The sequence below is a fragment of the Ceratotherium simum genome, chromosome 19, assembly GCF_057802395.1.
Source record: "Ceratotherium simum simum isolate JZ-2026a chromosome 19, ASM5780239v1, whole genome shotgun sequence".
Classification (NCBI taxonomy): Eukaryota; Metazoa; Chordata; class Mammalia; order Perissodactyla; family Rhinocerotidae; genus Ceratotherium; species Ceratotherium simum.
Window position 1 is genome coordinate 32,495,390 of NC_141918.1, and position 13,692 is coordinate 32,509,081.

Sequence of the window (13,692 nt, forward strand, 5' to 3'; positions counted from 1 at the left end):
AGCTGAGTTCTGCTGAATAACTTGTCTGCCTTTCTTTGTTGGCATTTAATGTCTTTGAGGTCAGCTCTGATAGCTGCCAGTAACTGGGCAGTTAAGTTGAGGGGGAAGTAGATGGATCCTCCCTCTACACGGCTTCCTATATCATTAGAAGATTTTTTGTTGTCTCAGCTTAAATCTCTATAAAACATAAGCACATTTAAGTTTTTAGACTGCCTTAGGAATAGCACAACGTATAAAATATACTTAGCTGTAATTTATGGATCTGTATTCATGTAGAAATCAAAGCTCTTTAATACTGAGAATTTTTCTTTAAAAGATGGAGCTGGCCATACATTTGACATGTATGGCCTATGGAAGAATTGTTCTTTCTGTAAAATCTTCATAAAATAAGACTATGGAAATTATATTTTTCTTTTTTAAATTATAAAGTATAAGCACAATGATTGTTAATTTATTATATGTGATAGGAGTGACAATAAGGGCAATGGAGATTTTTATCGTTTTTGGTTTCTTCCCCCCAGAAATATCAGATGCTGCTTTGCGGATAGTAGCTGACTATAGCAGGTAGAGCATCTAGGAAACTTTTAAATCATTTTATTATCTTTAACTTTATGGATGTTCCTTGTTGCCATAAAAAATTTCATGACTGAATGAAGTTAACTGTAACTTCCGGCATTCAGCAATCTAGATTTTTTTCCTACGTTTCCATCCATCAGCACAGGAAGAACTAATGTGGGCTGCAAAGTCTTGTGCTGTCCTTTATTATAACTTAGAATAAATAGTAATAAGAACTTTATGTATAAATCAGATATTTTAAGATTGAATCATTTTAAACATAGAAATGGAAACTGTCGACAGAAAGGAATATTGCAGTAATTTATTTTCTTCTAAAGCAGAAAAAAATGTAAGGCAAATCTAACATTTAAATTCAGATTTTCATGCATAGTATAATATTGATATCTAGAGAAGGCAGCGTTCTGGTTAAGAGATGAATAATTTATATTTATGGCTCTGGAAATGTATCATAGAAAAAATGGTTTCTAATGGTAGTGACCTAAGATGTTCTAATGTCAAAATATTTCATCATGACGTAGACTTTCCAGAGTTCAAATAAAAATATCCTATCTAATTCCACTATTTCCAAAGTAGGAAATTTATTTTATTTTTTATTTTAAAATGAAAAAGAAAAGAGTTGGATTTTCCCAATACCTTTTATAATAGCATTAAATTAATAGCACTTGACACAATATACTCGAGTACTTTTTTACCCAATTTTTTAAAAAGTTACAGACTATAATTGTGCATTTAAGGAATGTTATGATGCAATAGAATGTTAGACTAGGGTTTGTTCTAGCCTTGGTTCTACTAAATAAAAGATCTGTTTACTCTAAGGCAGGTAAAATACATCATCTTTGGCTTTTTCCTTCATTTCTAACATGAAAAGGAAAATACGTCTTAAACTTTCCAGGATTTTTGTGCAAATCAAATTAAATAACATTTGGAAAGCCGTTCTGGAAACTCAAAGCATTAGAAACAGATAATGGTGGTACTGTTTTGTGTAAGACTTTCATAGTGTGACTTTTCAGAGTGGAGAAATTTTATTTACATTTTTAATGTCTTTCCTAGGGACTTTTTCAACACTTTGCTTTTATTTTCTATTTTCTTATCTTCTGCCCCCCATGGGATTCTGATTAATCTTTCCTTCATTGGTGCTTTCTATATGCCAAGCACTATGGTAAGTGTTGAGGATTCTAAGTCTCTACCTTTGAGGAACTTATAATCTAGTAGAGGAGAAACACGTATTTTTTTTAAAAATCACATCATGGTACTGTTATTGATAATAAAAGTCACACAAAATCCCCCAAATCATGGTTTAGAGAAAACTATAGTAAGTCTCAATTATCTAGAGCAACACCGTCAAATAGAACTTCCTGATCGATGGAAATGTAGATGCTGATAACCGTATGTGGCTGTTGAGCTCTTGAAATATGGCTGTTGTGACCAAGGAACTGAATATTTTATTTTAATTAACTTAAATTTAAATAGCTACATGTAGACTTGGGTGAACTAGGTTCCTCTCCTTCTGTCCTAGGGGCTGACAAACAGTCCTAATCAGCCCAATTCGTCTGAACTATGTGAGGTGAGCATGTTCCCTGATAGGTGAATTAGCCCCTGATGATTTAGAGTTGAAAATACATTGTACATTATATATTATTCTAGTAATTCAAGCTTTATACACTCAGAATTTCAGTTTTTCTTTGTTTTTTTCCCCCCTTACAACATTGCAGTTTGGACCAGAAAATCCCTTTCGGACACAGCAAATGGCTGCTCCTAGAAATATGCTTTCTGGATATGCTGAACCAGCTCATATCAATGATTTTATGTTTGAACAGCAAAGAAGAACTTTTGCCACATATGGTGAGAAGACCTACAGTTTCAAATTTGACTTTATTAGAAGTGATGTGTGTGTGTGTGTGTGTGTGATTTATTTTATCTTCTGGTTTTTTTAATTTATTAATCTAGATTCCTTCAAAAAGGGTAATGTGTTTTCTTATACACATCTATAGATACTTATACAAATAGGAAGGTGAACTACTATTTTTAGCTGTCATTCTAAATCTGCTATGATTTCTGAGTACTAGAAATATTCTGGTACAAAATCAGAATATTCTCTGTTGTTGTACTTGATAATGAATAGTTGTTATTGAATGTCCATCATGTGCAGACTGCTGTTGAAGTTAGTAAATGGCAAGATAGATTAAGAGGTTACATTTTCTGTCTTACAGACTAGTTGACTTTACTGTTTCTCAAATCTTATCATGGAAAAGTTTTCTGTTGATCACTAAGGGGAATCAGTAAATAGAATGGCCACAGATTCATTGTGTGTAAAATAATTACATCCTATCAATGGCAGAATATAAGAAAGTTAATATGCATACAAGGCTGGGAATCCCCTCTAAAAGAAGATGATCTTTATAACATAACGTCCTTAAAAATAGTTCCACCCATCATAGGTCCTGGTCTGGTCACTTGTATCAGATTTGTCCATGTTTGGTGGTGCCTTTCATTTTTCTTCCTATAATCCACATCTGTAGGTAGACAGACACACTGATCACCTTCTGCTTTAAAGAGCTTTTTGGTAGGGGTGGGTGAGCAAAGTAAAGGAGAATGTTTTTGTGCCTGTTGTAGTTGTGATCTTCTTTATGAATTAATTACTTGTGCTAATGTTTCTTTCCCAAAAGAGTAATTGAAAAAGAAAACTGAATTTGTTTTTTACAACAGATTTAATAATCACATTTTTAGATATCAGCAATGTTGTCTCTCTCTTTTTTGCTTTAAGTTTTCTTTGCAATTAGAATTCTAATACTTCTTCCTTTTTTTTTTTTTTTTTTTTTTTTGCTGATAAGCATTCACCCTCAGCTAACATCCATTGCCAATCTTCCTCTTTTTTTGCTTGAGGAGGATTTGCCCTGAGCTAACATCTGTGCCAGTCTTCCTCTATTTTGTATTTGGGTCGCTGCCACAGCGTGGCCACTAACGAATGGTGTAGGTCCTCACCTGAAACCAAACCTGAGCCACCAAGGCGGAGCACAGCAAACTTAATCAGCAGGCCACGGGGCCAGCCCCAATACCTCCCTCCTTTTATTTCTTATGGTAGAATTTTTTTTAAGTTTTAAATAAATTTTTCTATCCTCTCTACCATTAATTTCCATTATTATATGATAGGATCAAAAAAAGTTAAGAAAGCAGTATCATGTGAAATATTATGTGTTCAGTGATGGTGTTTTTTGGTTTGATTAGGTTTTTTTTATTTTTTTTTTTTGGTGAGGAAGATTAGCCCTGAGCTAACAGCTGTGCCAGTCTTCCTCTATTTTGTATGTGGGTGGCCACGACAGCATGGCTTGACAAGTGGTGTAGGTCAGCACCCAGGATCCGAACTCAGAAACCCCAGGCCGCTGAAGAGGAGCATGTGAACTGAACCACTATGCCACCAGGCCGGCCCCAAGTGATGCTTTTTAATAATAGTTATTGGGCCGGCCCTGTGGCTTGGTGGTTAAGTGCGCGCGCTGCGATGCTGGTGGCCCGGGTTCGGATCCCGGGTGCGCATCGAGGCACCACTTCTCCGTTCATCCTGAGGCCGAGTCCCACATACAGCAACTGGAAGGATGTGCAGCTACGACACACAACTATCCACTGGGGCTTTGGGGGGAAAAATAAAATAAATAAAATCTTTATAATAATAGTTATTTTCATTAAAAAGTAATATAAACAAATTTTAGAAATTTAGGAAAGAGAGAAGGCTACCTATAATCCCACTATACTAAAATATGTACTTTTAGCATTGTGGTCTTTATCACTCCAAGTCTTTTTTCTTATTCACATTTGTATTACACAGCTGTACTCTTTCTAAACTGAACATTTGGCATCTCACTTTTTTATTCAATATTTTATCATAAACATTTTTCAGTGTTACTTTATAATCTGAAAGCTTTTCATTTTTAAGAGCTATATGATATCCATTGATTGGTTGTATCATAATTTACATAATCTAATGTTGGAAAGTTACTTTTTTCTAATTTTTAGTGAGTGATGCAAATTGATTCACTGTAAATTAGTTTAGAGGTTTAGTACGAATAGTCTTAGCTATTTCTCACAATCTATTCTTGGAAACTAGTTGTAAAAAGATTGTCATATATTAGGTCACATTTCACCATGGCAAGGTTATAATTGACTTACTCTGTACCAAAAGTCACAGCTGAGTCTGTGTACTCCAGAATCACCTAAAAGACTTCAGTGATACTTCCAGTCCAATGAAATTTAGACTTGGGTTCAGAAATGGGCTTTTTTTTTTTTAATAACCAATGTTTTTTTGCCTCTCCTGTTAGGAGGTGGTGGGCTGGGACAGAGGCTGAACTATTTAGTGAGTGAAAGACAAAAAGTGACTATGAGGCTATACTATGTTAGGCAGCCTGGAATAAAGGGAGTGGCCAGTTGCAAAACTAAGAAAATAGTGGTCTGTCTCCCTTATGATAATCTTAGAACTGAGAGCAATCTGTTTGAATTTAAATCAATAAACTAGTTAACCAGCCTCAGGTTTAGCAGTCTCTTTTGTCTTTACCCCCAAGTACTAAGCAAGTATAGCTACTGTTAATTAAAAGTCTTAAAATTTTCTCATAGAAAGTTCTTGTCTAACTTCAGATAGTGATTCTTTTCAGCAAGTGAGTGAGTTTTCTCTGACTTTTATATGTGGAAGGTAAGGCTATGAGAACTTTCTATTACCTTCCCTCATTTGCAGAGTACCAGAGAGCAAACCTTATGTCTTGTACTAGTGTTACCTACAAGACATAAAGGAGAGGGCACATGAATACAGTTTTACCTGTCTCCTGTTTATCACTGTGTAACTCTGCTAGGGTATAGAACAAACACTCGTCCTACTTTTCTTCCCATTTTTAAGTAGTTGTAACAATGTTATAATCTAAGTGTATTATTTCTGGAAGATTTATATTGTACAATACATTTAGTTTATCAGAGAACTCACCTGTAGAGTCCTTATCAGTGAAGATAGGCACATTTGCTGTATCATCCCATTTACTTATTCTACAGTTTTGCTTTTAGCTCCTATTTATGGTATTTCAACCGACTTCTCCGTCTCTCGTTGGTTTGTGTGAATTCTTTTGTCCTGTGTTCCTCCCTTGTTGTCATGGGTTCCTGGCCTGCTCCCTTGCTGGTCTTACTGGGGCTTCTCAATGAGGTTTCTTCCCTTTGTTCTACTTTCACCCAGAATTTTCTTTATACCAGGAAAAATAGAATTTAAAGTAAACACCTTTAGTTTTACCATAGTCATTATTAACTGAGTTTTAACTTCAATATTAGAAACTCTTTATTAACCTTTTAAAATAATTTTCTAAAATACTCTGCTGATGTCATAGTTTATGTAAACATTTCCTATATCATTTAGATTTCAAGTTGGTTCTGGTTTTCATTATTAAAAATGTGGTGAAGTATATATTAAACTGCAGTAAAATGCTTTTTAAAATGTAGTGGTGAATATCTTTGTGCATATAACTTTGTGGGGTTTTTTTTCATTATTTTCTTAAGATGAGTTCCCAGCAGCAGGTCTAAGAATATAAATGTTTTAAAGCTTTTGTTATATATTGTCAAATTGCTTTCCAAAAGCATTCTCCCGACTTATACGGCTACCACCATGTGTGAAAGTCCTATTTGTCCTTACCCAAGATCTGTGATTGTTTTTCCTTTATTTGATCATCAAAATATTATATCTCTTTATTTTAATTTTATTCTTTTGGACTCCTAGTGAGTTTGAAGGTTTTTCCATATATTTGTGACCATTCTTTTGCAAACTGTTTATAGTCTCTTTTCATTTGTCTTTTGGGATATTAGTGTTAATAATCTTAAGGAGCTAATAATAAAATTGATATTATTAGAGCTATTTCAAATAGGACTACAAAGGAAGAAAGTAGACATTAAGTCCATTAAACAGATAAAATGGAAAATAAGCTTCAGAAAGATAGATGAGAGTATTTCAGAACTAAAATGCAGATGTATTCACTTGTTTGAGACATAGAATAGTAGAAAACTAGTTGGACTGAAATTCTGTAGTGTTAGAAGTTATATCTAGTTCTGCCACTGGCTGACTTCTAGTAGGACATATAGCTAAATATTTAACTGCTCTTATTTGTAAAGGGAAAATACTATTATCCCCTAATTACCTGGGGTGGAAGACAGCAGTGGTAATGGTGATAGTGGCAGTAAAGATTTTACCACAGAGGATGTGGGAAAAGAGGAGAGCGTAAGTTCCTTTCCTCAGAAACAAGACTATGGCCAGCTGAGTTGGGAATTGGTGCTCACACAGATAACACCAGAAGGACCAGGGATCTCTCTTCACTCTCTGCCTCCTATCCCTCTCTCCAAACACACAATGCAATGCCATTTATATAGAAAGGAATCTCCTTCAAGATCGAATTATATTATAGATAAGTTTTTATGGTTGAGATGAGAATTTTTAACAGGGTATTTTGGTCTAAATTTTATATGAGCCTTATATAGTCTCATTTAAGAAAAATCATTTATAAAACACTATTCCTGTATATCAAAGAGATGAAAGATAAAATAACTCATGAGATTTGAACCTGTGATTTCAGAGATTCTATTCCAAAGCTGCTTTTCTGCCATCAAGCTCTCTCCTCTGGCTAAGAACATATTTTAATACTGAAAAAAACTATATGCAAATGAGCTAATAGCCGGTGGTTGGTTCTATTGTAGCATATCACAAGGGTGAGTTGAGTGCCTACATCCTTAGCTCGTTTGAAAAGTATGTTTGATGACAAATCTTTTTCTGTTCCCCAAAAGAAGTTCCTTTTAATCTTTAGCTGGAAAATTAAAATGTTAACTATATCCACTAGGATATGCCCCTTAAAAAAAAATCGGCTAATACTTTTATGTATTCCATGATTGTTCATGTGGTTTGTAGGCCCTAGACTGACTAATGATCTAGCTCTCTTTTGTGAATGTGCTGTATTATTATTAAAAAGTGATTTTATCAAACATTTATCATGCTTGTACTCCACTTGAGAAAAAACTGATTTAATATATACCTTCTTTCCTTAAGTACCCATAGATCACTGAAAACCACATTTATATGTAGCTACATATTCTTTCACTAGTTGAAGGAGTGTATCCATATGCTAGTAGATATCCTTACTTACTTCTCTTACCAAGGAAATATAAATAATGATTTATGAAGGAGAAATATATTATTTTAAAGTTGGGAGGGAAGACTGTCTTTACTGAGAATGACGTTTTCAAAATAATAGCTAGATTTTAGTTAGTTCTTCTTACCCTATTTTTTTATTATTTAATAGTTTATATAATTTGATAAACTAAGCCATGTATTATCTCTTAAAAAGAAAAAGAAAACAGTTTCTAAGCTTCTGAATGTATATTTTTATATGTTAATGTATATATTTTTAAGCTCTTACAAAATTTAAGACTACAGTTTATCTTGGCCAGAGAGGCTCTTAGTAATGTAATGTCAGTATACAGATTCATCCCATAATATTCTTCTTATTTTGCTGAAGTCATTCGTGGTGAAGCCTGAGATTTAGGTTAGTTGTTCTAAATAGAAACAAAGCTCAGGAAAGAAGGATTGGTCCTAAGTTAAGGAGACCATTTTCAACATCTGGGAAGGAAAATATGAAATGAGTATATTTGCATAGAATTAAAAGGAATTGTAAATGGCAAAAATTGAGTGAATAATTTGTACTTTTTTCCTTTCAGGTTATGCATTGGACCCTTCATTAGATAATCATCAAGTGTCTACTAAATATATTGGTTCTGTAGAAGAAGCTGAAAAAAATCAAGGTAATTTATTTGAAATATTTAATATCGTATATATATTTATCTTTAATTACTATCTTGCAGATTGACTTTAGACAGTAGGAAAAAACTAGTATTTTATTTAGCTCTTGATTTTTTTAAGTTGAGACAATAGTGATAAAGTTTAGAACAATATAGTTTGGAACTATTACCGTTTAGAACTTGCTTTTGCCACTTATTAGGTGTGCAACCTGGTAGGGAAGGTAATCTCACCTATTTTCAGGGGTTGTAGTGAGTACTTGGCATGGGGCCAACCTCATAGAACTCATTCAATAAATTATGATTAATGTATAGCTAATTTTAGCAGTGCATTTCTCAATACTGATGTCAAGCTACATTTTAACAGAGCAGAAAAAGATATCATTGTGCGTGTCTGTGGAGATTATCTTTGAAGGGTTGCTTTGAAGGCTGAGTTTGAATACGTGTTTTAAAATATATGTTTGTGCTCATATTCATTTTGTACTTATAAGACAAAGCATCATACTTTAAATGCTAACTTGTCACAAAGCTCATCAGCCCATTGGACTCTTACTCATAAAATGCTCGTTAAAAACAGAATATGCTGTTTGTACAAGGACCCTTAGTAGCTACAGACCCTGTATGATCAAGCTGCCTTTGATATATAGACTAGAATATTGTTAAAATGGCATTTTAACAAGCTTTTGTTATAACACACAGCCTAAAAGAAACTGAGTTGAATTCACATAGGTAAGCTTTTTTCTTTAAGTTAGATTTCTACAAGCCACATCTTTATGTAGCTAGATTCTCAGTTAACAGTTAAGTTGTGACTATGACTCCCATTAACCTTTCTTTTTCCAATTTAACAACTACACACAGTATGCCACCTCCTACTGATCAAGTCAAAATCTCAACCAGAAACATCCTCTTTCCTCTTTTCTTCTTACTGTTAAGTTTTATGATATTAGAGGTCAAGTTTAGTTTGAGACCACTTAGAAAAACTACCAGATTCTTGTGAACTGTATTTCATTTATATATTATTGCATTACAAGCAAATCAGAGATAAGCTATTACTTATTGTAATTTAATCTAATTCAGTTTTTAGATGATAAATCTTCTTTTATTCTTGCTTTCAGAGGTAGCTTTATCGTTATTTAGTAATACTAAATTGCTAAGTTTCTTTTAGAATGTGGTAAAATTCATTGATCTAGGTCTATGATTCATTAAAAGGACTGTATACCATTGCAGGATTATATAGCTAGGTCTTTTCTTTACGTATATTAGAATTTGCAAAATATTGGAATAGAAAACTTCTTTGCCCAAAAGGTTGAATCTCTTTTTGTATAACATGCATTGGTGTATCTGGCATATTCATATAGATTTTATTTTGTGTTTTTTAATAAATCTTTAGTCAAGTAAACAATCACCTTTCTCTAACCATATAAAATAAAATTATATATATGCTGCTTCTTTTTTTAGAAAAATCTGTATTTGTGACCTCTGGATTTTTTTTTCATGTAGGTTTAACTGTGTTTGAAACTGGTCAGAAGAAAATAGAAAAGAGGAAAAAGTTCAAAGAAAATGATGCATCTAATATTGATGGTTTCTTGGGACCGTGGGCAAAATATGTGGATGAAAAAGATGTAGCCAAACCTTCAGAAGTAAGCTTTGATGTTTTTCATTGTCAATTCAGGTGTATGCTGTATCTCTATGAAGGATATCTATATTAATAAATTTGAGATTTCCTTAGAGAACCAAATGGCTCATCAAAATTTCTCTGCTTTGGTTGATTGAGAAAATACAGTAAGATTTCTTTAGAATATTTTTACTTATATTTTTTGTGATTTATTTTCTTCCATACATTTATATTAAAATATAATATTGAACAATTTTTAATAAAAATCACCTTGATAATGCTACTAAGCTGCCATGGTAGCTGCTGTTCTGATACCAGATATTCAGATAGTAGCTACAGAATCAGCCTTTCTGTGATTTTAGAATTCATGGTGGGTTTTATTTATTGATTCATTTATTTAAAAATTTTAACAAAGTAATATATCTATATCATTGTGTTTTTTTTGTGAAGAAGATTGGCCCTGAGCTAACATCTGCCAATCCTCCTCTTTTTGCTGAGGAAGATTGGCCCTGGGCTAACATCCATGCCCATCTTCCTCCACTTTATATGGGACACCGCCACAGCGTGGCTTGACAAGTGGTGCGTCGGTGCGCGCCCAGGATCCTAACCGGTGAACCCTGGGCCGCAGCAGCAGAGCGTGCGCACTTAACCGCTTCCGCCCCCAGCCCGGCCCCTATATTATTTTTTTAAAAAAAGATAACATGAAGTATATGAAGTAAAACTATAGAACCCTATCCTGTTCCTCCCCACCTCCTAATCCCACTGTCTCTGAGCCGGTCACTGTTCTAGGTCTTAGGGATACAGCAATGGATAAGATCAAGAAAATTCTATGTTCATGAAAGCTTATATTCTAGCTGTATCTTATATTCATATATCTCAATAATATATATAGGCTGCTATTTATTTATTTTAGACATCATCTGTTGACTTCTTTGTTGCTATAAATGATATTTTCTACTACCCCACCTTCCTTCCACTGCTCCTCCCATAAAAATTGTGTCACAAATCTATAGTCATTGCATATATCCTTGTGACTATGTGAAAGCTATTTACTGAAGAACAACCTTGTGTACTAAAATTTAGTTTCCTTTCTGGTACTAGATTTTCTAATTGCCTCGTCTTTTCGCTTGCGTAATTAGCATAATATGTTAAATTTATTTCTAGGTGTTCCAGAAGGATGGGTTTTGTATAAAATGAGTTGAAAAGTATTAACCAGTACCCATATGTATTTAATGCCATTTTGTGATCTATAGAAAAGTTGAGATTGTTATCCTGAGACATCATCTGTTGACTTGAAGATATTGCTTCGCCAAAAAGTGGACCTCATTGTAAAAAATTTATAACCAACTTTGGCAATGATGGCATTCTAGAACATCCATTTTAAAGTTTACTCCTTAATTTCCTTAGGAAGAACAAAAAGAATTGGATGAAATTACAGCAAAGAGGCAGAAAAAAGGCAAACAGGAAGAAGAGAAACCTGGAGAGGAAAAGACCATCTTACATGGTAATGTATTTTTTATACTTCTTGATTTTTATGGTCAACTTTCAGATATTTACTCTGTCCTCTCTTCATATAATATCAATTGCCCTTACTAATCAGCTGCTATAATTCATTATATTAAGAATTATATTGGACAGTTTGAATCCCAAAGAAATTATAGCCAACTCTTCTATGTTCTAATAAAGGAGAGAAAATCACATAATTAATGATAGCCACAGATAATTTTTTTAGTGCTGAAGAATTAAAAAAAATGATAAAGAAGAAACCTGAATGGTCCACATGTTCTTTCCTAAGATGAAATTGACTTTTTTGGTGTGTTAATAGTACTCTAGTCATTTTAACCTTTTTTTTTTTACCCAAATGAAATATTTTCCAGGTATCCTCACAATTGATAACTGTGACTAAATTATACTTCAAAAGAATGAACTTTGTTTTTCATGTGAATAGATTGGAGATTAAGACTCTCATACTTATTTTGATTTGTGGAAGGAAATGCATATTCACCAAAATAAATTATAAATATTCTAGAATGTACCTGGTTCATTAATAAATAGTTTTATTTAGGAAAGTGTGTAGTGATTATCTGAAACTGTAAAGAGTAATTCAGCACTGATAGTATTGATTATTCTAATAATGTCACATGTCAAATATTTGGGTTTGATGAGGCTATATTTGGTTTCTCAAGCTCCAGTTTTATCTTCAAGGAGTCTGTTTAGTACTGTGGTGCCTGCAGCCCTAATAACAATAACAGCCACCATTTATTAAGACTTACTCTGTGCCAGGCATGCTACTAAACGCTTTATATATACTATGTCATTTCATTCCCACAAGTGACTTTATTGTAAAGTCTGTGTTGAAAGTAGAAAAGAGAATGGAAAATGAACCTAGAAGAGCAGAAAAGAGGAAAGCAGGGGAAAAGGATAGTTGGTGTTTTTTGTTTTAAGTTCCTTCTTATCCTGTTTTGCTTCTGATTCTTTGCCAGTGACTCACGAGGCCCAAGTATTGTCTTTTCTTCCGTCGCTGTAATTATGCTGCAGTGAAGTCTTTTTTATATATCACTAAAATGTGCACTTGAGTAAAAGAAGTGTAGATCTCATTTAAAGGTCTGATATTCTTTGGGTCTGATATTCTCTGGGTATTTAGGAATTCCAAAATACTGTCTCTGATTATAAATAATAGCAATGATTTCAGGCAACTAAATTTTAACAGCCTCTTTGTTTTATCATCAGAGTGTTATTACCTAAACCTTGATATGGAATGATAGCCCTAAGAATAAAATGTTTGTTGTCATTTTAACAATATAGATTTCATGACTATGGCTTGTATTGTTCACTGCTTTCCTTTGCCTTCTTGTTTCAGTTAAAGAAATGTATGACTATCAAGGCAGGTCCTATCTTCACATACCTCAGGATGTTGGTGTTAATCTGCGGTCAACTGTGCCACCTGAGAAGTGTTATCTTCCCAAAAAACAAATTCATGTGTGGTCTGGACACACAAAAGTAAGCAATTGGTTGTTTTTGTGTGTTGTAATGCATAATAATGAAGCCAACATGAAGTTTCAGCTATTGTTGTGGAACATTCAGTATTTCTGGTAAAGATGTGGGGAAGTCAAGGTAGAGCAGGGAAGCCAGATTGAAGGTAAACCTGAGTTAGGCTTTGGAGGTACTCACACATATCAGTCACAAGTGACTACTCAGTCTTCAAGGTCATCTGGATTGGCCATGACATAAGCATTCGTGATTTGGTGTCCTGACCCCTTATGGTAGCCCAGGCCTCTCCCCACAAGTTTCTGCTACAGTTTGCCACCCTTGGACACCAAGTCAGTGAATAACGCGCTGGTACTAGCACCAAAGCCTTAGTAATTTTGCCTCAGTTCTTGGGGTTATCACACTTCAAAGAAGATTAGATGCTCCCTGGTTTATAAACTATGGTAATATTTAAACTAATGCAGAGACAAGATACTTGAAGACTTTGGATGTTGACATTCTTTGTCATCTGCACTATTCCAACTGACAATTTCCAGCTCTTAGCAGAGAGCAAAGGGACTAAGTAAAAGAAGGAGAGGAGTGGGGTGTTAGCAACTTGATTGACTAAGAATTCCCTTGGGCGAGGAAGTCAATATTAAAGGTTAAAAAAAAAATTCTTCAAAAGCTTAGTGTCAGTAAAGACTTCTCTAAGACTACTAATGAAGGTGATTCTG

At 33.9% G+C, this 13,692-nt stretch overlaps 1 protein-coding gene across 1 annotated transcript in view; it reads left to right on the forward strand.

Moving 5' to 3' along the window:
• The window catches only part of CDC40 (cell division cycle 40), a 48,940-nt gene that overhangs the window by 18,891 nt on the left and 16,357 nt on the right, over positions 1-13,692 (forward strand). Inside the window, exons 3-7 of the mRNA XM_004422208.3 lie at positions 2,289-2,418; positions 8,299-8,382; positions 9,877-10,016; positions 11,399-11,495; positions 12,852-12,991. Of these exons, the coding sequence (XP_004422265.1) occupies positions 2,289-2,418; positions 8,299-8,382; positions 9,877-10,016; positions 11,399-11,495; positions 12,852-12,991 (591 nt within the window). The remainder of the gene's footprint in view (positions 1-2,288; positions 2,419-8,298; positions 8,383-9,876; positions 10,017-11,398; positions 11,496-12,851; positions 12,992-13,692) is intronic.